Source organism: Anabrus simplex, chromosome 5, assembly GCF_040414725.1.
Source record: "Anabrus simplex isolate iqAnaSimp1 chromosome 5, ASM4041472v1, whole genome shotgun sequence".
NCBI lineage: Eukaryota > Metazoa > Arthropoda > Insecta > Orthoptera > Tettigoniidae > Anabrus > Anabrus simplex.
In genome coordinates this window covers 90,888,217-90,913,890 of record NC_090269.1, presented here as the reverse complement: position 1 = coordinate 90,913,890, position 25,674 = coordinate 90,888,217, and the positions used below count along the sequence as shown (strand labels likewise).

General features: G+C 41.4%; 1 protein-coding gene across 2 annotated transcripts in view; it reads left to right on the top strand.

The window, feature by feature from the left end:
- Window positions 1–25,674, top strand: part of LOC136873771 (uncharacterized) — a 461,175-nt gene that overhangs the window by 18,865 nt on the left and 416,636 nt on the right. For both annotated transcript variants that reach the window (XM_068227563.1, XM_068227564.1), the window contains one exon: window positions 14,373–14,463. In XM_068227563.1, the coding sequence (XP_068083664.1) occupies window positions 14,394–14,463 (70 nt within the window). In that variant the 5' untranslated portion in view covers window positions 14,373–14,393. The remainder of the gene's footprint in view (window positions 1–14,372; window positions 14,464–25,674) is intronic.

Genomic DNA, 25,674 nt, shown 5'->3' with positions numbered 1-25,674 from the left:
AAGCGCTGCTCTCAGGAAGGGGGCTGGACAAAACATAAGAGTCTTACTTTTTCCATATTCGTTGTATGCAGAACATAAATATTTTGACTCAAACATGTTTAAATGTTAATTTCAATATATATAGTTTCAGATTATATTTCATTCATACCTTTCACTAGAATATTAAATACCGGGCAAGCTGGCCATGCTAAATTCAGAAAATAAATTTTACTTGAAATGCAGTAGGGTGGAACAAGTTGGCCGCGCGGCGTGGAGCTGTGAGCTTGCATCCGGGAGATAGTGGGTTCGAACCCCACCTGTCGGCAGCTCTGGAGACGGTTTTCCGTGGTTTCCTATTTTCACATCAGGCTGTACCTCAATTAAGGCCACGACCGATTCCTTCCCACTGCTAGCCCTTTCCTATTCCACCGGCGTCATAAGACCTATCTGTGTCGGTGCGACGTAAAACAAATAGCGAAAGAAGAAGAATTTTAAATAAAAATTCAGTGAGAGAAAAGTATTTTGAGTAAATAAAATGTAAACTGTTCTCTGCTCGACGACGATGATGATGATGATGATGCTTGTTGTCTAAAAGGGCCTAACATCTAGGTCATCGGCCCCATTGCTCAGGTAACAACACTTCATACGCTGGCCTTACCGTCATAGCAGTAGTGATTCTTACTTGTCAATGTTTAAATGTTAAAGTTCAGATTATCTTGAACAAAAATGTGTTGTGTTGCTGTCATATGGCAAATACGACACCGCCTAAAGGATTATTCTATGAAAGAAAATTCATGGGTAAAAATGATTAGCGGCTACTCACGGAGGCCCGGGTTCGATTCCTGGCCCTGCCACGAAATTTCAAAAGTGGTACGAAGGCTGGAACGGGGTCCACTCAACCTTGGGAGGTCAACTGTGTAGAGGATGGTATCGATTCCCACCTCAGACATCCTCGAAGTGGTTTCCCATAGTTTCCCACTTCTCCTCCAAGCAAATGCCGGGATGGTAACTAAAGGCCACGGCTGATGCCTTCCCTCTTCCTTGGATATGCCTTCCAATCTTCCCATCCCCGACACAAGGCCCCTGTTCAGCATAGAAGTTGCGGCCGCCTGGGCGAGGTACTGGTCATCCTTCCCAGTTGTATCCCCCGACCCGCAGTCTCACGCTCCACGATACTACCCTTGAGATGGTAGAGGTGGGATCCCTCACTGAGTCCGAGAGAAAAGCCAACGCTGGAGGGGTAAACAGAGTAAGAAAAGAGAAAGAAAGAACGAAGGTAAATACCCGACATAGAAACGGAAAACTAAGACGTAGTTTTGTCCTGGTCTACAGAGAATTCGTAAAATGATAGTGTCCCTTTGCTTTTTTTTTCCTGTTCGGAATACAAAAAAGGCACACAGCAATATATATTCGAATATTTCCTAACACAGTTAAAGAAAAGCAAATCAACATACCATTAAAAAACGAATTAGCACATAAATTAAAATCCTTGTTCAGGACGAAGTTACAGCGAGAAATCACTTTGTTCTTGTTTCCATAAAATTTCTGCTCGAAGTACGAAAAGGTGCACAAGAATGTCTCAAATTCCAAGATTTGTAAACACAATTTTAAAAAATATAATCACCACACTACACAATAAAAAATAAACTCACTAGCGCATAACTATCAGATTTCATTATCAAGCCAACAAGCACCTCATTGCGAACACATTGCTAACATTTACGACAGCAAAACCAAAAAATAAAACTGGAAATGCGGCAATTTGCGGTATACAGCATCCTGTCAATGGGTAGTAGGCCAGCGCTCCAGCGGCATTATGGTGAAACTTTCCAATTACAGCTTTATGCTGGGCTTCACAAGCGATTGTCAAGGCCGGTATAAGGAGCGCAGCGAGGTATCCAGTCGGCCGTGGTTTAGTGAACGTCAAGCCTTCAGCGTTTTGAGCTGCAGCCAAGGATGCTTCACAAGCTACTGCCCTGGCCTCTGCTACTGCCAATGCGCAACCCCTGATCAGTGGAGATGGTAGCCTAAGGTTTAGCAAATTTAAGTCCGGCTTTGTGGCTAAATGGATAGAATGCCTGCCTTTGGTCCGATGCCCCGGATCAATTTTCAGAATCAATACCCTCATACTGTTAATTCCCCTGGCTTGGAGACGGGGTATTTATAACGTCTTCGCCATTCATTTTACCCTCATTAGGACACCACCAAGCCTATACAGATTCCATGATCTATTATTATTATTATTATTATTATTATTATTATTATTATTATTATTATTATTATTCACAAAATTTGAATTTTACAGCGGTCGTACTCATCGTTCACTGATTAATTAGCTTCCTCGGGAGATCAGTAGTGGTGTCCGGCCCATGATCACGGGCTCGATTCCAACCAACAAAAGAGAACCTGAAAGTTTGCATTGCATAGCAGATCTACCTATAATAACAGCAGCCTTGTAGTGTCTTCCTACGGTTACGTGCCAGTTGCGACCGTGCCGGATGCGACCGGCCATTATCGTGCCAATAGCGACAGAGTGGTTATACATCGTGCCGCATTCGACCCATCACTCACTTACAATTGATCTGCATTAAGGGCTGTCACCAAGTGGCAGATTGCTTATAAGTAGCTAACTTGGTCTTTTCTAAAATAAAGGTCTGACACCGTGGTTAGCAGGTTCGAGTGCCGTTGGTCCAAAGAAAAATATAATAATGTTGCTGGCTTTACGTCCCAGTAACTACTTTTATGGTTTAAGGAGACGCCGAGGTGCCGGAATTTAGTCCCGCAGGACTTAGTTTACGTGCTAGTAAATCCACCGACACAAAGCTGACGTATTTGAGCACGTTCAAATACAACCGGACTGAGCCAGGATCGAACTGCCAAGTTGGAGTCGGAAGACCAGCATCTCAACCGTCTGAGCTACTTAGCCTGGATAAAAAAATAAAAAAAATCAACATCAGAATGTTGGCCGGCAGGGTAGAAAAGTTGGTGGTAGACAGTTTCTAATCACTAGATTGCATGCCAAAAGCCTGGATTCAAATCCAAACCTTTTCGCAGTGTTCAAATGGAGTGAGGGGATATACTGTTGATGGTGATTCGGCCGTCGGATGGCGACCTAAAGTATTGATCAGACCCCTTGGTATTATTCGAGAGGAGTAGGCTACGTGCCGAAACCGGGTTTCATCTTTCCCTACTTCATTAGCATAATCCCACATCCAGACGCGCAGGACGCCCACAGGAGTCAGGTGGAAAGACCTGCACCAGGCAAGCCGAACACGTCCTCGGACACTCCTGGTACTAATAGGACACGATAAGTAAGTAGGCCTAAGTCGTAAATAATTTCAGAGAATTAGGATCTTTTCTTTTGCTAGTGGCATTACGTCGCACCGACACAGACAGGTCTTAAGGCGACGATGGGATAGGAAAGGGCTAGGAATGGGAAGGAAGCGGCCCTGGTCTTAACTAAAGTACAGCCGCAGCATTTGCCTGGTGTGAAAATGGAAAACCACGGAAAACTATCTTCAGGGCTGCCGACACTGGGATTCGAACCCACTATCTCCCGGATGCAAGCTTAGGGCCGCGCGCCTCTAAGCGCATGACCAACTCGCCCGGTGGGAAAAGACGTAAACGCATCACCATGTTTCGTGTTGTAAAACGAGTTTTCCCCCAGAAGTGTTATGTAAAGTAGGGGCAGCAGCTGCTTATAGGCATTGCACTTCGTTTAGGTTACCTTATCTTGGGTGATGACACAACTTATTAAATGACAATTTGCTTGTCAACGCCGGTCGCATCCGGCACGGTTACAGAATATGTGGTCGCTAGTGGCACGGGTCGCATGCGGCTCGGTCGCATCTGGCACGCCATGACGCCAACGCCACCCCTCCTACTGTACACGGATGTAGAATAAACGGAAGCGATATACCAGCACTCTGTTATCTGTATGATTAAGTCAGAAGTATGAGGTGAGGAAGTATATATACGATGAGTAACGCATGGTTGATAGCAGTGGCGATCTGACGGACCGAAGCTTATAGCACACCTATCCTCCTGGTCCTCGCTCCTGTTCGATATACTGTAGCAAGCCTCACGGGGCGAATAGAGAAGAGAGGGACGAGAGTCTGGGCTGCGATATCAGTCTTGGATGCCTTGCTCTCAGAAATACGTGCGATGTTTTTTCTCACTGCTTTCAAGTTTTGTAAATGGAACAATGTGTCAGATGCTTACATTATAATGTGCTTTAGAATCCTATCATTCTCAATTGAGGTTTGGGCTTCACCGATAGCCTTGGTAGCCTTCACTATACGCCAATGATATAATTACTAGCAAATGTACGTGTGCATCGCTACAGTATACTACATTGCGTACGGATATCGAAGTAAATTACTGTACCGTATATGAAGTGAATAAGATTTTTTAAATTGCATATCTCTTGGCGTTATCCGAGAAGCAGATTAGGGAGGCCCACAGACATTGTGCGAGTTGCGGAGTTATGATGATAACGGCAGGTCCACTTGTTTACTGCAATTCACAAAAGAGTTAGGAGATTTCATTTAACGGCAGACCCCATTGCCTACTGCGCGGCCACCATCGATTTGGGGAGTATTCGTTACAATGGCAGGCCCCCTGTCCTTCTTTCAGACAGATTACAGTTGACCGGGCGAGTTGGTCGTGCGGTTAGGAGCGCGCGGCTGTGAGCTCGCATCCGGGAGGTAGTGGGTTCGAACCCCACTGTCGGTAGCCCTGGTTTTCCGTGGTTTCCCATTTTCAAACCAGGCAAATGCTGGGGATGTACCTTAATTAAGGCCACGACCGCTTCCTTCCAATTCCTAGGCCTTTCCTATCCCCTCGTCGCCATAAGACCTATCTGTGTCGGTGCGACGTAAAGCAACTAGTAAAAAAATAGATTACAGTTGAGGAAATTTTATTATAATGGCAGATACCTTCCCTAATGCCAGTCAAATTGAGTTGTGTTATTATCATTATAATGACAGACCCATTTTTCTAATGCCAGTCAGCTTGCTGCCAGTCACACCGAGTTGGTGAGTTTTCATTATAATAGCAGGCCACTATGCGTAACGTCAGTCACATTTTAAAAGGGTAAATTTGTTTATAATGAGGAGCACCCTTGCCTACTGGCAGACAGAACGCTAATCAAATCGAGAAAGGAAAGATTCATTATAATGGTACACAGCAGTTGGAGGAAGACCCCATTCCTACTGCCAGTCAAAGTCGATGTGGGGAGTACTGATTGCAATAGCAGACGCCCTACTGCTGACAGTCGCTATCGATTTGTAAAGTATTAATTACAATGGCAGACACACCCTTTCTAGATCGCTACAAATAGACATCAATGAATAAATACAGATCGACATTCGGCATGTTCACCTTCATTTGCAGAATAACTGCTGCTAAACGGTGCATCATATCGAAAAACGGATTGTACGATAAGACGCATCTGGCCTCATTTAGCGATCTAAATGGCTGGTCCTATCATATATTCCCGTATTTCAATCAGTTTAAGGTAAGATTGTTTCAGACACGTTGAATAGGGTGAAATTTGTGTAAATTACTTTTCAGATACCTATATGACAGCTTCAAACATAGAATTTGGCTCACATATGGCTACTGGATTGGCCAATATTCGTGTAGAATTTGATTATCCTTTCTTTCCTATAAGTGATTCAAACCATCAATTATACGTGTACAAAGTGCAAAATTTATGTACAATACAGAAATGGAGCCTAATTTAACGTATAAGGGATAGAGATACGACAAAAAGTTATACGAGCAAAGTTGTAGATCACTCCAAATTGAACCGAGATTGTGCCGTCTGTTTTGTGATAGGACTTACCGTTTAGCCACGAAATACCTCAAAACGAAAGTCTGCACAGTCATTAAAATTGCCTCCATATTTCGATATTTTTCGGGGGTAAATAATATTTTTTTACATCTCGTAACTTTTCCGTCGGTTACAGGCTAAACGCTATAATTTTTGCAAGATTTCAATTTTCTAGCTCGTCTGGCAGATTGTGCCACCATCTTGATATGGGGAGGGGGTTAAAATAAAGACTTACAGGAAAATTTTAACCATGAAACCTATAGGTTATCGTTTTGGATAAATATATCCGACTGCGTTCTTATGCAAATTTGAAACTCCCAGCGTGCCTCCTCAGAGAATTATGAGAATTTTCGATTTTTCTAGGGATATTGAAGTCATCAGCTTGTCTGGCACCACGTTTTTAGTTTCTAAGATGCCTGGAAGTGTCTCATTAATTCAAGTCTGTTTTCATTTTTATACCTTAATTTATAAATATATATACAGTACAGTATAAATAGATCACTCCAAAGTGACTTCCATTTATTAATATGGATTATATTCCACCCCCTTCCCCAGTGGTTCTAGGGGCGCTTTATTCCCACAGTATGTTTTCCAGATAGTAAGCCATACTTGTAACAATCTTAGTGATAGCCACTCTGGAAAATACATACGTACATTATCTCGGTCATTTTGGACAATTCATTTTTTCACCCTTTCTCACCCCCTAACCCAAAGGGGGCTGAAGTTGGACTTTAAAAAATCCGGAATGTTACTATTCATCTCAGCGACCCGGAAAACTATGGATTCGACACTATTTTCGATTATTTTTGTAACTCACTACCCCCTACCCTCGCCCTAAAGGGGGCTAAACTTTGAGTTTTAAAAAATCGGGAGTGTTACTATTCTTCTCAGCGACCCCGAAAACTATGGAGTCGACACTATTTTCGATTATTTTTGTATCTCAACCCCCCTCGCCCCCCACCCCAAAGAGGGATAAACTTGGACTTATAAAATATCCAGAGTCTCACTATTCATCTCAGCGATTCCGACAACTATGGATTCGACACTATTTTCGATTATTTATATGTATCACTCTCCTATCGCCCCCTCACCACCCCGAAAGGGGCTGAACTTGGACTTTAAAAAGTTCCGGAGTGTCACTATTCATCTCAGTGACCCCGAAAAGTATGGATTCGACACTACTTTTGATGACTTTTATATCTCAGCCCCATCGACCCCCCGCCCCTAAGCGTTCCTGAGGTGTATTACCCCCACGTGGTTTGTCTCATATTACAAATCTGTAGTGTCGCTATTCATCACAGCTACCGCGAAAACTATGTATTCGACACTATTTTCTATTATTTTAATATATCAGTCCCCCGTCGTCCCCCACACCGAAGGGAGCTGAACATGGACATTAAGAAATTCCGCAGTGTTATTATTCATTTCGGCGAGCCCGAAAGATATGGATTCGACACTACTTTCGACGATTTTTATATCTTACCTCCTCGCCCCCCCCCCCGCCCCCTAAAGGTTCCTGGGGTGTCTTACCCCCACGTCGTTTGTCTTCTGATACTAAAAATCCGAAGTGTACAATTCACCTCGGCGACCCCGAAAGCTATGTATTCGACACTATTTTCGATTAATTTTATATATCACTCGCCCCCCACCACACCAGAGGGGGGTGAGCTTGGACTTATAAACTATTCGGAGTCCACTGTTCATCTCAGCGACCCGACAACTATGGATTCGACACTATTTTCGATTATTTTTATATATCACACTCCCATCGCCCCCCACTCTGAAGGGGGCTGAACTTGGACTTAAAAAATTCCCGAGTGTCACTATTCATCTCAGCGATCCCGAAAAGTATGGATTCGACACTAATTTCGATTATTTTTATCTCACCTCCCTCCCCGCCCCCCGCGGGTCCCTGGAGTGTATTAGTCCCACGTGGTTTGTCTCCTCATGTTAAAAATCTGTAGTGTCACTATTCATCTCAGCGATCCCGAAACTATGGATTCGACACTACATTCTATTATTTGTATATATCACTCCCCCATCGCTCACCACCACCCCGAAGTGGGCTGAACTTGGACATTAAAAAGTTCCGGAGTGTCACTATTCATTTCAGCGAGCCCGAAAAGCATGGATTCGACACTATTTTCGTTAATTTTTATATCTGACTCACTCGACACCCCCCCCCCCCGCCCCTATGAGTGTTCGGGTTGTCTTACCCCAACGCGGTTTGTCTCCTGTTACTAAGTCATAAGTGTACCAAGTTCAGTTGAAATTGATCGAGTGGTTTAGGAGGAGATGTGTCATTTACACACACACACACACACACACACGCACACGCGCACACACACACACACACACATACATTCATTTTTATATATAGTAAGATAATATTATAATATAATAATTTTATTGTTTCGGGGTTTCCGTGGATAACAGAGGGATGAGAAGCGCCTGATTTGAATGGCTGGACAGGGAATAAACTACAGCAGAATTTACCATGCAACAAATTTTGAAATGTTCTTTCTTTCCTTTATTTTCTGAGTTTGAAATTGGAAAAATAGAAAATCTGAATGAATAACAACAATATTAATGAGCTCGTCAGCTCTAACAAAATAGTGGACTTTGAGGTCCAAATATCAGATACAAAACCTTCAGAGAATTACAAATGTTAACTTACACAGATAATAGCTGAATTGTTATTGCCCGGTACAAAATTTTATAACAGCAAGACATGCTCCAGGAAAGTACACTTCATAAAAGTCTGCGCTCCAACTATATCATAGTTCAGCCTCGCAGAGGCATCAATTTCTTACGGTGCATGTAAGTTCCACTTGACAAACTATCGGTTGTCCTCCATTAAAGTATTTAGGCTACACTATGTTGCCCCGATGTGGGCTTATATATTGCTAAACAGTTGCAGGGTTCACTGTTCCTGAAGGGAAATAACACCAGAAAAACTACACAGAAATAAATGCACAGGGGCATAATTGCCCATAATAAGTGGCCTTAGTTTAAAAAGAAAAGGTTGCGCATGAACGGCCATAAACAAAATGCTAGGAGGCGAAACACTTACCCTCTTTATAGAAATAGTTAAAACCCTAAGCTGGCTTATGGCCCCAAAATAGAGGCTAAGCCTATACTACAGCGGGGTGACTAAATGAGAAACATTAATGCCAAATAAGTGTTAAGAAATGTAGAGGTTTTAAAATTTTAGTCACCCCATGCCGAGTTGAATGGGAACCAACAGAGGGTAATCACTTTTTGTTCCTGAAAATTCTACATTTAAAATACCAAATTGTAAATTTTACATTAAATAAAAGGTGTTGAAACCTTCCCCTCAAACTATCCGCAGGAGTTACCACATGTCTATGAAAATTCTGCCATTACATTGAGTCGCTGGCCCTTACTCTCTCAGGCCGCGCCCCTGCCTCCTGGTTCATGTCGATTCCCTCTCCTCACACTGGAGCAATTCAGACAATATGGCCCTTAAGCACCCTGCTTTTATAGAATTTTTAAGGGGAATCTTCCAGGACTCTTTACTGATAGGCTGGATTCCTGTGCACACCCTCAATTTTAATTGGCTAGAGAAAATATTTACAAGTTTCTGATAGGTTGATTACAATTGAAGAAGGAACCATCTGAAGTGGGTGACATCTTCAATACATAAACAAAACAATTCTCAAAACCTAGTGTTTGCCAACCGCAAAAATAAACATTCCTTTATGAAATGCTTAGAATTCATCCCACTAGCGGGAGCAGCTAAACCGATGATAGAGACATCTAACAGTTGAAGACCAAAGTATCTTGCAGTACACCAATTCAAGTTTGTTTACATAGATGGCCTTATAAAAGACGCGCAGTTTAACTGGCCGGGGAAGGTGTACCCCGGCATCATCATCATCATAATTTTTATTTATTTATTTATTTATTTATTTATTTATTTATTTATTTATTTATTTTGCACACTTTCGTGGTAATGATATTCAACCAATTGTACGGATTTTAGGAAATCAAAGCACAATAAACCGTAATTTACACCATATTTTACGTAGAATTTGAACCCATAAATTTCCGTACAATTCCAGTCATGGCAATGACCACCGTCTTCTGTATGGTCTTGTAGATGTTGGTGTTGACATCCAACTTCTTAAGTCCTTCCGCCAGAGTTTTAGGTATAGCAGCTGTACTAGAAAGGATGATTGGTACAATAATTACCTCTTCACAGTGCTACAATCCTTGAATATGTTCTGCCATATACTTGTTGATATTCTCAGTATACTTTTCATGGAGGTTCCCGGTGTTCGGGACAACTGTGCCGATCAGAGCGGCACGTTTTGTTCCCTTCTCTAACACTATATCCGGTCTGTTATGGATAGTTGTCTTATCCGTGATAATTGTTCGGTCCCAGTACATTTCAATCTCGTTATTTTCGAGTACAGTTAGAGGGATATACTACTACTACTACTACTACTACTACTACTACTACTACTACTACTACTAGTACTACTAATTTATTTATTATAATAATATTTATTATTATTTATTTTTTATTGTTTATTATTATTTTATTTATTATTTTTATTATTTACTTATAATAATAATATTTTATTATTATTATTATTATTATTATTATTATTATTATTATTATTATTATTATTATTATTATTATTATTGAACGTGAAACAAAATACAGTGGAGGTTGTGGACTAAAGAGTAGCAAGCTTTCGTTATTAGTTACAGTAGTACCATGAGTAGAATGGTACAGGCTGTGTTATGTTAACTTAAAAAAGGACCAAACCCCATGGCACTACAGCCCTTGAAGGGCCTTGGCCTACCAAGCGACCGCTGCTCAGCCCGAAGGCCTGCAGATTACGAGGTGTTGTGTGGTCAGCACGACGAATCCTCTCGGCCGTTATTCTTGGCTTTCTAGAACGGATTATGTTAACTCTGGTAATATAATTTTGTCTACGCACCAGTTAACAACTACACATCGTTAACTACTGTGGTTCATGGTAGTAGTCACGTCCTAGTTCGGGAGCCATGGGCAACGGCTGAGTGGCCTAGTAAGTGGTCCTGAGAGTCAGGATACCAATTGCTATGGAATGGGAGTGAGCCTCACGGACATATTGTGAGTCATGGTCCTCATTGTGCTCATGCGGCTATGACTGCACAATCCACCAGTGGTCCATAACCCGTTAGAGGAGAGATCCTCACTTGGACTATGCGTAAGTAAGGGTAGCATCCTGCTTTAAAGAATTTTCACCGAGTACGCTAAGAAAGTTTTGAGCAAGCCTCGGACCTATTGGAATAACGGAGTTCCACTCCCATCTTACAGCCAAGGGACTCCTTGGAAACAACTTGGCGAACGAAATGGAATTCGATGGGGAGCTATCAATATTGATGGGGCTTATGGAAGAAAGAAAGTAGAACTGGAGGAGTCAGCAAAGAGGATGCATCTAGAAGTACGAAGAGAAAATGATGTTCGGATAAGGGGAGATAACGAGGAAGAGAGAAAGGAGATTATATAGTATGCATGACGGGTGTTAAAAAGGGAAGGGCAAAGAGTGGGGTAGGGCTGTTCATCAGGAATATTATTGCACGCAACAGAATTTCTGTTAGACACGTAAATGAACGAATGATGTGGGTAGATTTGGCAGTTGGAGGAATTAAGACGAGAAATTGTCTCAGTCTATTTACCATGTGAGGGTGCAGATGAGGATGAAGTTGACAAGTTTTATGAAGCATTGAGTGTCATCGTAGTCAGGGTCAACAGCAAGGATAGGATAGTGCTAATGGGCTATTTCAATGCGAGAGTTGGAAATAGAACTGAAGGATGTGAGAAGGTGATTGGTAAATGCGGAGAAGACATGGAAGCGAATAGAAATGGGAAGCGTTTGCTGGACTTCTGTGCTAGTATGGGTTTAGCAGTTACGAACACATTCTTTAAGCTTAAGTCCATTCCCAGCTACATCTGGGAGGGTAGGGGTACCAGATCCATAATAGACTATATCTTAACCGACATTGAATTCAAGAAATCTGTTAGGAATGTGTGGGTTTTCCGAGGGCTTTTCGATGATACAGGCCACTATCTGATCTGTAGTGAACTAAGTATCTCTATGCCTAGGATAGAATATTGAAATCTGTCTGCAGATGAATAAGGGTAGAAAATCTCCAGGACGAGGCAATTAGACAGAAGTACATGGATATGATTAGTGAAAAGTTCCAAACAGTGGGCAGTAAGGAGGTTCCGGATATAGAAAGAGAATGGGTGGCATACAGGGATGCTGTAGTAGAAACAGCAAGGGCATGCCTAGGAACAACTGTGTGTAAAGATGGTGAAAAAAACCGAAAATAATTGTGGAATGATGATGTGAAAGCAGCTTGTAAACATAAAAAGAAGGCGTGTCAGAAATGGCTCCAAACAAGGACTGATGCAGACAGGGAATTGTACGTAGATGAAAGAAACAGAGCGAAACAAATAGTCGTTGAATCCAAAAAGAAGTCATGGGAAGATTTTGGTAATAACCTGGAAAGGCTAGGTCAAGCAGCAGGGGAAACCTTTCTGGACAGTAATCAAGTATCTTAGGAATGGAGGGAAAAAGGAAATGAATAGTGTTTTGAGTAATTCAGGTGAACTCATAATAGAGCTCAGGAAATCACTGGACATGTGGAAGGAATATTTTGAAAACCTTCTCAACGTAAAAGGAAATCTTCCCGGTGACGTCGCAAACAGCCGAGCTCATGGGGAAGAGGCCAATTATGTTGATGAAATTACGCTTGATGAAGTGGAAAAGATGGTAAATAAACTCCACTGTCATAAAGCAGCAGGAATAGATGGAATTAGACCTGGAATGGTGAAGTATAGTGGGAAGGCATGGATAAACTGGCTTCATGGAGTAATAAGATTAGCATGAAATGTTAGTGAGGTACGTTCAGATTGGACAAAAGCAGTAATTACACCTATCTATAAGCAAGAGAACAGGAAGGAATGCAACAACTATCTGGATATCTCACTGATCAGTATACCAGGCAAAGTGCTCACTGGTATCTTGGAAAGGAAGGTGTGACCAGGGGTTGAGAGGAAATTGGATGAAAACTATTGTACAATACTTTCAGACCATAGAGGGGCTGTCAGGATCTGATTTTCAGTATGCGCAAGGTAATTGAAAAATTCTACGAGGGGATTAGACAGTTATGTTTATGTTGTATAGATCTAGAGAAAGCATATGGCAGAGTACCTTGGGGAAACAGGTTCGCCGTACTGGGGAACTATGAGATTAAGGCTAGATTATTCAAATCAATCAAAGGCATTTTATGTTGACAATTGTTCTGCAGAATGAGATGGTAGCACGAGTTCTTCGTTCAAGGTACTTGCAGAAGTTAGACAAGGCTGTAATCTCTATCTTTTTTGTTAATACTTTATATGGATCATCTGATGAAAGGTAGCCTATACAGTGGCAGGGAGGGATTAAGTTAGATGAAAATGTAGTAAGCTGTTTGGCCTATGCTGACGTCTTGGTCTTAATGGCAGATTGTGCCGAAAGCCTGCAGTCTAATATCCTGGAACTTGAAAATAGGTGCAATGAGTTTGGTGTGAAAAAATTAGCCTTTCCAAGAATAATTAATGTCAGTAGGTACGAAATCCAAGAGAAATGAATGTCAGGTTGGGGATATAAAGCTGGAACAGGTAGATAATTTCAAGTATTTAGGATGAGTTCTCCCAGGATGGTAGTATTAGTAAGTGAGATTGAATCAGGGTGCAGTAAAGTTAATGCAGTGAGCTCGCAGTTGCGATCAACAGCATTCTGTAAGAAGGAAGTCAGCTCCTGGACGAAACTATATTTACGTCGGTCTGTTTTCAGACCAACTTTATGGGAGAGAAAGCTGAGTGGAATTGGGATATCTTATTCGTAAGTTAGAAGTAACAGACATAAAATTAGTGAGAATGATATCCGGTACAAAGATGTGGGAACAATTGCAGGAAGGTACTTGGAATGAGGAGATAAACGGCTAAGTCAGGAATGAACTGGATGGATGAAACTGTACGCATAAAGGGGTTTCCGTGGTGGGGTCATGTGAGGCGAATGGGGGAGGATAGGTTATCTAGGAGAAGAATGGACTCTGTTATGGAGGGTAAGAGAAGTTGAGGGAGACCAAGATGACGATGGTTAGACTCAGTTTCTAACGATTTAAAATTAAGAGGTATAGAACCAAACGAGGCCACAGAAGTAGTTACGAATAGAGGATTGTGGCGGCGGTTAGTAAATGCACAGAGGTTTGCAGACTGAACGCTGTAAGGCATAACGGTCTATAATCAATATGTATGCATATTTTTTGAGTCTATTGGGTTCGAAATAATTTTAAGTAAACTATTTAGGGATATATTTTCTGCCGTTTTAATTGTAGGCCCTATAATTTTTGTAAATGATCACACAACATCAAATCAAGTAAATTTAAGATAAAAAGTAAAATAAATGCTTGTTTCGACTATGGACGTGAATTACGGGGGCAATGAAAGATATGACAAGAGATATTAATAATGTTTTCTCTTCCTTAGGACTGATCAACTGATGATCCCATGATGGCTTGTGCGTTTCATCTGCTTACTTCTGCTGTACTTTGGACACTGATACACTTCTGTTCCTCCGGTAAGTACATTATTAAACCAACTTTGAAGTAATACCGGTATTGTACGAGGTGAGTGATATGTCCTCTTGTGGGAATGCTCCTGTTTTCGTCTTCTTGATCAGCCCTCCGATCCATTTTATTGACTTGGATACGGGATGCCACTTCGAAAACTTGAGAGAAGTTTCACAGTACAGTCGAGTTATAAGTTATATGCACACTCACATTTACGTGGGTAAGAGTTCACGCGTCCATCAATAAGAATGGTTCTCGAAAACATTCAAAATAACCACGAGGAATCGACGAATGTTCAGAGGGTTCGGTCTGGACAGCCTATCTACTTTGAGAATGCGTAGCGAACACACGCGTTAAAGTGAAATATATAAAACACGCTTATATAACACTGTTACGATATAATAACAGTGATACGAAATTGACAATGACGAAAGTCACCATGACAAGATTAGAATCCTTTGAAATATAGGTCTACCGTCGCATTCTTCGTATCAGCTGGGTAGACACAATACTGCTGTAACGTCATCTTAAGGGTAACATGAGTGTAATCAAAGTAAGGTTATTAGACCAGTGAGGAATTCAGTAGAAACCCAGTGAAATATACATATAGGCGCAGTGGAAATGAAAAGAAAAATAAAACTCGCTCAATGGTAGTGAAATAGAACCGTTAGGACCGAATAAACATAACGGCAAGAACAAGATAATAGAATTTCAAATAACATATATATTTTTTTTGAACCAGCGGAAAATATCAATCTATGATCAAACAACAACAATTTGATCATACCATTTTTAACGATAACTTGAAGGAGGACTGTACAGATAAAATGGAGTGTACAAATCTGTATAAATTAATTTAATATTTACTGTTTTTTAAACACATTAATTGCTAAGACACACCTGATGCTAAATAACATCTCTCATAAAATGGGTAGGAGTACTAACATCGAGAAGAGATACAGTGACTCACATAATTATTCGGATACGTAAGTAATTATAGCCTTTGCTACACGCTGTTCCTATATTTCAGGGAAAATATTGTACACGCAAACTAGTTTCTGCCAGAACCCAGTTAGACAGATTCAACACGGCGTCGAAATGTGTACTTTTAGGAAAGAGGAGAGAACCAGTGACCCTGGAAACTCAGAACGCAGTTAACGTGCTTCAACAAAATTATTCGGACACATGTCAGTTGCCATGCAGAGGTCGTGTACAGAAGAGCCACGGACAGTATGAACGTAAACATTCAGTGAATTAGAGTACTCTGTACAACTTAAGAGAAAATGGGCCGCAGAGGAAGAGAGAGCACAATCGAACAGCGGCAGCTAGTAATTTTTCCACCATGCCAAAGGTAAAAGTTGTCGTCAGTTTGCTGAAATGTTACAAATGAAGAAAAGTACAGTCTCTGATAATATTACAAGATTCCGGGAGGAAGATAGGATTGAACATCTACCGCATACGGGACGTCCAAGAACTTTCTCTGTGAGAGAAGAGAGTTATAACCCCAGAAAGACAAAAAAGGAACCCATGTCAAGTGCTCCAAAACTCGTTACGCAGATTGCCGCAGACACCGGAAAGAAAGTGCATCCCTAAACAATACGGAGAGTGCTCAAAAGAGGTAACTTTCAAGGCCGTATTGCAAGAAGGAAGCCCTTCATAAATCAAATAAATCGAAGAAAGAGAATGTTGTTTGCCAAAGAGCATGTTAGAGAGGACAATGAGTGGTGGAATGACGTTATATTTGCTGATGGGAGTAAATTTAACATATTTCAGTCTGATGAGAGGATAACAGTTTGGCGGCGTCCTAATACTGGGCTTCAAGAGAAAAATCTGAAAACAACTGTGAAGGATGGCGGTGGGCATGTAATAGTGTGTGGGTGCATGTCGACGAATGGAGTTGGTGAACTGGTTTTTATTGAAGGTAAAATTGACTACTTACAATACCTTAGAATACAGAGGGACAATATGAAAAAGAGTGCCGAAAAGATGGGGATTGGTGAACATTTTAAGTTTTATCAAGATAACGACCCAAAGCTTATGATCTGAAATGTAAGGATGTGGTTATTGCTTAATTGCCCAAAGGTGCTTCATCCTCCCCCTTAATCACCGGACTTGAATGCGATTGAGAACCTTTGGGACAAACTTGATAAAGAAATAAGAAAAACAACAATCACATCTAGAGAACAGCTGAAAAACCGACTTCAAGAAGAGTGGTAGAAGATATCTCCCGATTACACCCGGAAATTAGTGGAGAGCATGCCAAATCGACTCAGGTAAGTAATTAAAATGAAGGGAAAGACAACCAGGCGCTGAACCTTTAGGATCATAAGTAAAAAGGAAAGTGTCCGAATAATTTTGTGCAATATTGGTTTTGGTTGTATTTTGTTTTTTAATTATTATATTCTCATTGACAGTGTTCCTTAGGAAAACGATGGACGTTTAGTTTTTACATTTCTTACAGAAACTTGTATTCAATTTATATCAGTCATTTATTATTAGTGAAATCACTAATACATAGGAAAATATAATAAATCATGTCTGTCCGAATAATTATGCGAGTCACTGTAGTCCCTATCTAAAGCAATTAATATAATCGTTAAATTTAGAACCAACGGTAGTGGTAACAACCTGCCTAATGACACAAGTGTGTATAAAGATGTGAGACATGAAAAGAGAAAACTTATGCAGAATACAAAATTTGTATAACCTACAATTTAAAAGGGCCAGGATAGGAGAGAGGATCCAGGAAAACACCACGCGAAATGTAGTCAGGGATGTAGATAGAGAGGTTATGGAAGATGGTCATTCAGTTTCCGTGGTGTAGAATGACATGATAATGTTGAGTTTTGCTCAAAATCTTATTAACTGCCCACAACGCGCAGGTCACTCCCCCAAGTCCCGCAATGGTACCCATAGAAAGAATTTAAGTGAAAATTTAGATAAAATAATCTCCATGTCTCTCACCTCAAAATACAACTGCAGGGTGATGGGGCAGAGAAGGCTCCATGCCGCGACGAGGTCCTATGTATTCAATACAGTCTCGATTCCACCTGCCGAAATAGGCAAGGATATATAGGCAGTAAGATAAATCCAGAAGGTAGTTTACGAGTATGGCAAACAGCTGAGCAGATGACGTAATAAATAAACGAAGGAAACAGATGAACATCCAATATGGCGACCAGTCAAATTTTAGCGGGAGTGAGTGAAGGAAATACACGTTGAAACATATGCAGAGTAGACATGAAAAGGTAAGTTCAAACAAATGTAAAACCCCCTCCATGGCACAACAGCCCCGAAGGGCCATGGCGTACCAAGCGATCGCTGCTCAGCCCGAAGGGCTGCAGATTACGAGGTGTCGTGTGGTCAGCACGACGGATCCTCTCGGTCGTTCTTCTTGGCTTTCTAGACCGGGGCCGCTATCTCACCGTCTGATAGCTCCTCAACTGTAATCACGTAGGCTGAATGGACCTCGAACCAGCCCTCAGATTCGGGTAAAATTCCCTGACCTGGCCGGGAATCGAACCCGGGGCCTGCGGGTAAGAGGCAGGCACGCTACCCTACACCGCGGGACCGGCAAAAAAGTAAAGTCTATATATAGAGAGAGCACGCGTAGTAGGATGGCATAATACGGCATGAGAGAGAGAGGAGATATTGATCAAGATGAGTAAAGAAAAAATATGCAGGGCTGTTAAGATCTCTCCTACTTCGGCCATATCATAAGGTACCCGGAAACATACAGCCTCCAACTAATAATGATACAATCGAAGTCTGAGAGAAGAGGGGAGATCCTGCACGTCTTGGCTAGAGAACCTGAGACGGTGCTGTGGACAACTAACTATCTCACTATTCCGCGGAGCCAGCAACAGAACTGTGATAGCCAGAATGATCGCCATCTTCCGATGATGGATACGGCAAGAGAAGAACATATGAATTGATAAAAATTAATGCAAACAGTTTACAAAGTTGAGGCATATGGAGAATTTTGCAAGCGGTATATCAGGAAAGTACAATTGTTACAAAAAAGATCAGTTCGTGGCGATACTAAAATGTGCCACTTTACCAATGCTGAAAGGAACTGACTGTTTAGGAAGAGGCGTGAAGACACCGCCCGACTTTGTACCAGCACAGACTTTAATGGTAGTGATCCGCCAGTGGATGTGAACATCGATATGACACCTTTAATGAGTTGCTCATCGTCTCCACCGTCGTCGACCTTGCTTCCTCGGAAGATTTGTCAGTGAGCCAGTTGTAGAAAGCGAAATGGGGTATGAGTAACACTGTAGTCGATTTAAGAACATGTTTATCACATGTATTAGCATAAAGCTTACGGCTGTGGCGTGACATGGCCCATCACGCTAAAAGAAAAGTAATTTGTAAACTGTCTGCATCGATTTTAAATTTGAGTTCTAAAAACAGAACAACAGTCCGTGCAAAATACCATCAATTATTTGCTAAGACAACAGCCGCCGGATCGCTTAATATTCAAATTCTTAACATTTACAAAGCACGGATTAAGGAAGGAAAAATTGAAATGGCTTTTAGTGCCGGGAGTGTCCGAAGACAAGTTCGGCTCGCCAGATGTAGGTCATTTGATTTGACTCCCGGAGTCAACCTGCGCCATTGATCTCCCCTTTAGGACACAACGGCTTCCTAACACTTTCTGATAAATCAACAGATTTAACTTAAAAATACGAATTCAGGAAGACTGTTCTAGATTTCGAACAGTGTCTAAAATTTTATGAGTTGTGCAATCAAAGTACTACCATCTATACTTTTGAAATAACTGGCGGAAAATGCAATTCCAACACCAAGAAGGAGTTGTGCTAGATAAACGAAATTTGGGAGGCGTGTTTGCACATCTGAAAGATGGCAACTATTGAAATTTGCGCGCTACTTGACGAAGAGTGGTGCTAATAGCGCCACTATGACCTTGGAAAGCAAGTTTGCTTAAAATACGCGCTGTACAATTCGTGAGCGTTAAGGCGGGTACTCACTATTAACACACTACGCACCGCTTTGTGTTCGCCGGAATACCGACAACCAGATGGATCACAGCGCGCTTCACTGCGAACGGTTGCAGCAACGAAGCTCTAGGCGTACTCATTAGAAAAATATGGCTGCAGCAACCGTTGCGTTGCATGTTGCAGCCTACTAGTGAGTACCCGCCTTTAATAGGAGGCTGCAACATGCAACGCAGCGGTTGCTGCAACCTTGTATAATGTGTAGGCTACGTTCGTCAAACCTCAATGCGAACACCAGTAGTTCCACAGCGTTCGTTGTGTCACATGCAACCTCGTCATCGACTATACTCGTCATAAGTGCTGTGTATATTCTGCTGCATTACCTAATCGAGGGCTATAAACATCCTCGTCGTTGGTGGCAAGATGAGTTTTACAAAGGCAAAGCTAATTCCAGTTTGCCTCTGGATTTGAAATCGCAAGAAATAAGTGGATATTTTAAGAATTTCACTCGTATATCACCGATCGATTCCGAGTATTCATTAAATTTGGTTGAACCGAAAATAAACAAGGGACACGAAATTTAGAAAAAGCTATATCTGTTCAAGATAAATTGGCACTTACTTTGAAATTTTTAGCCACCGGTGACAGCTTCACCAGCTTGCAGTATCTCTTTAGAATATCCAAGCAAGTCATAAGTATGTTTTGTATTTGCTTTACATCGCACCGACACAGATAGGTCTTATGGCGACGATGGGATAGGGAAGGGCCAGAACTGGGAGGGAAGCGGCCGTGGCCTTAATTGAGGTACAGCCCCAGCATTTGCCTGGTGTGAAAATGGGAAAACACGGAAAAAGATCTTCAGTGCTGCCGACAGTGGGGTTCGTACCCACTATCTCCCGGATGCAAGTACACAGCTGCGCGCCCCTAACCGCACGACCAACTCGCCCGGTAGTCATAAGTAAATTTGTACCACAAGTGTGTCAAGCAATCATCAGCGAATTAAAAAAAATCACATAGAGGTAAAGTTCATTTAATTTCATTAAACATATCTTTTTATATGAGACGTCATTGATATTGAAATCATTTGTCACTTCACTGAAGTATAAGCATAATAATGTAGAATTACGATATAATTCTATTAAATTTAGACAGGATTCCTCGTCCACTCCATAACCTCTGCGCGTCCTGACTACGAAATGTGCCTGGAACACGTCAACGAACACACTGCGCGCCGCTTTGTGTTCTCCGGAATACCGACAACCAGGTGGATCACAGCGCGCCTCACTGCGAACGGTTGCAGCAACGAAGCTCAAGGCGTACTCATTAAGAAAAATATTGTTGCAGCAACCGTTGCGTTGCATGTTGCAGCCTCCTAGTGAGTACCCGCCTTTAGTGTGCTGGCCATATTCTGGCCAGTTCGATTCCGTTCAAACAAAAGTTCCACCGCTTGCATTCTGTGCTATCACAGTAAATAACAAAATGTCCAGAATTGCACTCAAGGCCCATCTCTCAATAAATTCGTGCCGTCCGAATTTATCGAGAAACGTATTCTGTATGTGAGCGTTAGTCATAGTCTAGTATTGATGTTGTGGTGTAGGTATGAGTCAAACATGCCTTGAAGGACGTGAAGAAAGCAGTATCAGCAGTTTATTGTGCTCGAACGCGGCCTACGAGAAGATGGACATTCTTTACGCGATATAGCAGAAAGACTTGGCAGGGATTGTAATGTTTTACTTTATAAGAACACTGAAATGTCATAAGTTACTATTCTTACAAAGAATCATCCTCTGCTACATCATCATCAAAACATCACCACGACTACTATACTATTACTTTCATGGAGTCCATATTAAGTAGATAGCAAGAGTATGTTAACGTCCATGGAGGCTCAAACTCCTTAGCTGTGTAGCGAACAGGTACGGTCAATTAGATAATTCTCCACACTCCCCACCTTGAGCCGTATAACGGTTGCTCAACTTCAATGGATGTACCAGTTGAATGGGTCTTCGAAACACTCTCCCCTCTTTGTCAGTCAGCTCACAGGACCTTCCCATCTCGTCCAATGATGAGTTTGGAGATTCTAGCTAGCTTCCAAATTTGCCTTGGTAGTTTATCGTCGCTTAGCAGCGCCAGATCTCCTTGTTGAAGAAGTGGACGATTCTGGTTCCGTTGCTGAACTTCATGGAAACGATTTAGATCCAATAGATACTCGTTCCTCCACTGCTTCCAAAATGTGTTCAGTGCAGACTGTTTTTCTATCCACATCTGATTCATTTCTTCCTTTGTTTTGTTACTATCTTCAACATTGGTCTTTTTGTTTGGTAGCCTTGTTGTGTTATCACCAATAAGAAAATGTGCTGGTGTCAGCGCACGATGCTGAGGATCGTTTTCCACATAGGTCAAGGGTCTACTGTTGATTGTTGCTTCAATTCCGACGAGAACTGTGTAAATTTCTTCATCATCGAACCGCCTGCTTCCTAAGGCTTTCTTCAAACAGCTTTTCACTGTCTGTACCATTCTCTCCTAGAATCCTCCCCACCAAGAAGCGCGTTCGGCTATATATTGCCAATGAATAGTTTTACCATTCAAAAAATGCACAATGTCTTCTGTTTTCAGATTTTCCCATAATGTGCTAAGTTCTCTTTCAGCTTTCTTAAATGTTCGTGCGTTATCGGACCAAATTGTTCGACATAAACCTCTTCGTCCAATAAATCGCTGTAAGGCGTGAATGAATTTCTCCGTACTCATATCTGTCACAAGCTCCAAGTGTACAGCGCGCGTGACAGCGCATGTGAACAAAGCAATGTATCTTTTCCGTAATATGCCTCCATTCTTGAAATATAACGGACCTGCGAAGTCCACACCAGTGGTCTCAAATGGTCTGCTAGGAGTTACGCGTTCTGCCGGAAGAGGGGGTTCAACTTCCGAAGCTGCCTTTGCTTTCGGTTTTTTGCACGGTAAGCAATGTCTAATGATTGTCTTGATGATCTGTCGTCCTCGAAGTATCCAAAAGTCTGTCCTTAAAATACTCAACAAAATTCGAGTTCCTACATGAAATTGAGTTTTATGTTCTTCTTATACTAACAGTTTTTTGAAATGGTGGTCACTATTTAAAATAATAGGATGTTGTTCGTTTTCATCTAAACTGGCAAATTGTAAACGTCCACCAACTCTTAGGATGCCATGTTTGATGAATGGAGAAAACTTTCTAATTTTGGACTGCTTTGGTAGTTCTGACCTTTTCTGTAGTGCTTCTATTTCTTCTGGGAACGATTCTCTTTGTGAATGTTTAATCCAAAACAGCTTTGCAGTTTGGATTTCGTCTAATTGGAGTGGGCCTAACGTTTTTTCTTGATAGTGTGTATTTCGTGTAAATCGCCGAATCCATGCTGTAATCCTGAGAACTTTGGTTAATTTACTATATCTTGTAATATCGAAAATCGCTTCTGTCTGTTTAGCTGCTGTAGCATGGGAAACTGTTTTCTTTCGTTCTGTTTCTGTTTTATCAAGTTCTGTTTTTGATATTTCAACTGATTTCGGCCAATACTCTTCTGGTTTTACAAGCCAGTCTGGACCATGCCACCATGAGTTACTTTCACGCAGTTGATTTGCTGTTAGCTCTCGTGTTATATGATCTGCAGGGTTTTCCTTGCCGGGGCAATGACGCCACTGTGTTGGGTGTGACCTTCGATGAATTTCATGTATTCTGTTCGAGACGAACTCCTTCCATTCCGACGCGTTTCCTCTTATCCAGTGTAATACAATGGTTGAATCGGTCCAAAATTGGACGTGGTGTAATTCCAAGTGTAGTTCACGTTTGACATACTCCGCAAGACGAACTGCTATGATAGCTCCCATGAGTTCTAGTCGTGGTAAGGATATTTTCTGAACTGGTGCTAGTCGATTTTTGGCTGTGATTAATTCGATCAAGACATGTTCGTTTATGGTCATCTTGATGTAAACTGCTGCGCCATATATTCGTTCGCTGGCATCACTGAAAATGTGCAATTCTCTGGTCTGGTCTTGCTTGATCCAAGATCCTATCCATCGTGGAATTTTAACTGTATGTAGGCTTTTTAAACCTTCTAGCCAGTGGTTCCACTTCTGAACTAAATCATGTGGCAAAAGCTCATCCCAGTCGAGGTTTCTCAGCCAAGTTTCTTGGAAAATAATCTTTCCTGCAATTGTTGCTGGTGATAGGAGGCCTAATGGATCGTAAATTCTTGCAGCAGTCTTCAGGACAACTCTTTTAGTACAGGGCATGAGTGCTGCTGTACTTACGGTATTCTCGAACGAGAAGTAGAATTCATCTGTATCCGTATCAGTTGGAATGCCTAAAATAGATGTATTTTGGCGGACCACTTCTTTCGTTTCTCGCCGCATCTGGTTCATTGTTATTGAGTTTGATAAACATTTGGAAAATGGAATGCTGATCTCGTTGAAACAATTTTTCATCTCTGTATAAATGTCTATCAATTCTTCATCCGTGTCTCCGCCTGCTGCTAGATCGTCAACATACACGTTGTCTTCTAGAATTCTTAATGCGTTTGGATATTTGTCTTTCATCACCGTTGCGAGTTGTCTTAAAGTTGCTGCTAGCAAATACGGGCTGCATGTCAGCCAAAATGGGAGTCGACAGAAACGGTATATTGTGGTCTCATTGGTTCTCCGCCACCCTTCTTCTAAACGAATCATTTTAAACCAGAAAAAACGAGTGGAATCTCTGTCTTTCTCATTCAGAATCAACTGTAAAAAGCTCTGATTCCCGTCTGCTGCAATGTATTTGTTGAACGTTCGTAACCGAAGTAAGGTTGCTGTTGACTCTGGATTCAGATTGGGGCCAGATTCTAAGTTGCTGTTCAAAGACAATTCGCCTTTCTCATGTGAAGAAGCGTCAAATACGATTCTCACTTTGGTTGTTTCATGATCATCTCGAATTACTGCATGATGTGGCATGAAGAATGTTTTGCCTCTTTGTGATTCCTCACTACAGAATTCAACTTGTTCGTTCTCAATGTGTTTCTGCATTGCTTGTACATAGCGCTCTTCGTATTTCTTATCTTTTGCAAATCGCTTCTTCAAACTATCAAAACGCTTTATCGCAATATTCCTGTTGTCATGTAGATTAGGTTCATCCTTTTTTCAAGGTAGGAATACTGTGCGCCGTCTTTCAGTTATCGCAAATTGTTCATTGGTTGTTGTCAAAATCTTCTGTTCCTTGGCTGTGAATTTGCGAGTTTCGTCATCCCTGATTCCGATGCTCTCTAGTTCCCAGAATCTTCTCAATAGGTTGTCTGTTTCTGAGTGAATGAAGTATGAATTTGTTTCTTTTATCGAAATCCCAGTGCGACTTCCAAATAGAATCCAACCAAAAATACTTCTACGAATGGTGAATGAGTCTGATAAGCGGATGATGTCATCTTGGAAGATACGTTCATGGTAATCAGCGCCAACTAATATTCCAATAGAGATGTTCTTCGATATTTCATACGCATCTGCAAATTTTAAACTGCTGAATTGTTGCCTAATATCCATTGGGACTGGTCTCAGAGCTTGAAAAGTATGTGTAGCTTCTAAAGCTTCCATCTTGATTGCAGTTCCCGTGGCTGCTCCTGTAAGTTGAAATCGTACTCGGTTGCGTATTGTTGCTTTACCGTGATGTTCAAGCGTTGAAATAATTAAGGACTCTTTTCCAATGTTTTCCAAGTTTAGTTTATCTGTTAGATCTTTGACGATATAACTTCGTTCACTTCCGGCATCAAGTAGTATTTTTGTCATATGCTGATTGCCGTTGCGATCAGAAATCCACACTAATGCTGTGTTCAAAAACATCTCATGCAATTGTGTATTCCTTGTCTCTGTAGTATGGACGGCTGTAACAGTTGTTTCTTTCGTAAGGGACTCCCCTGTGGTTACTGCCGTTATTGTATTCAAGGGTTACTTGCAAATGGATTTATGATGTCTTGTGTTACTACAGACTCGACATTTCTGATCTTTCTTTCTACAGTCTTTCATTTGTGGTTTTTGCCTAAACAGATGAAGCATCGTCCATCTTTATTTTTTCTGATCTGGCTGCAACTGAGACTATTTTATGGCATTCGTTACTCCAGTGTCCTCTTCTATCGCAAAAGGCGCATGTGATTGGGTTTGTTTTTATTTCAGCGCTGTACGTTAGTTTAGGTGGATTATATTGCTGTTCAGTATGCTTACTCTTTATTATTTTTTCTTGTATTGACTGGTGTGTAGATTCATTCTTAT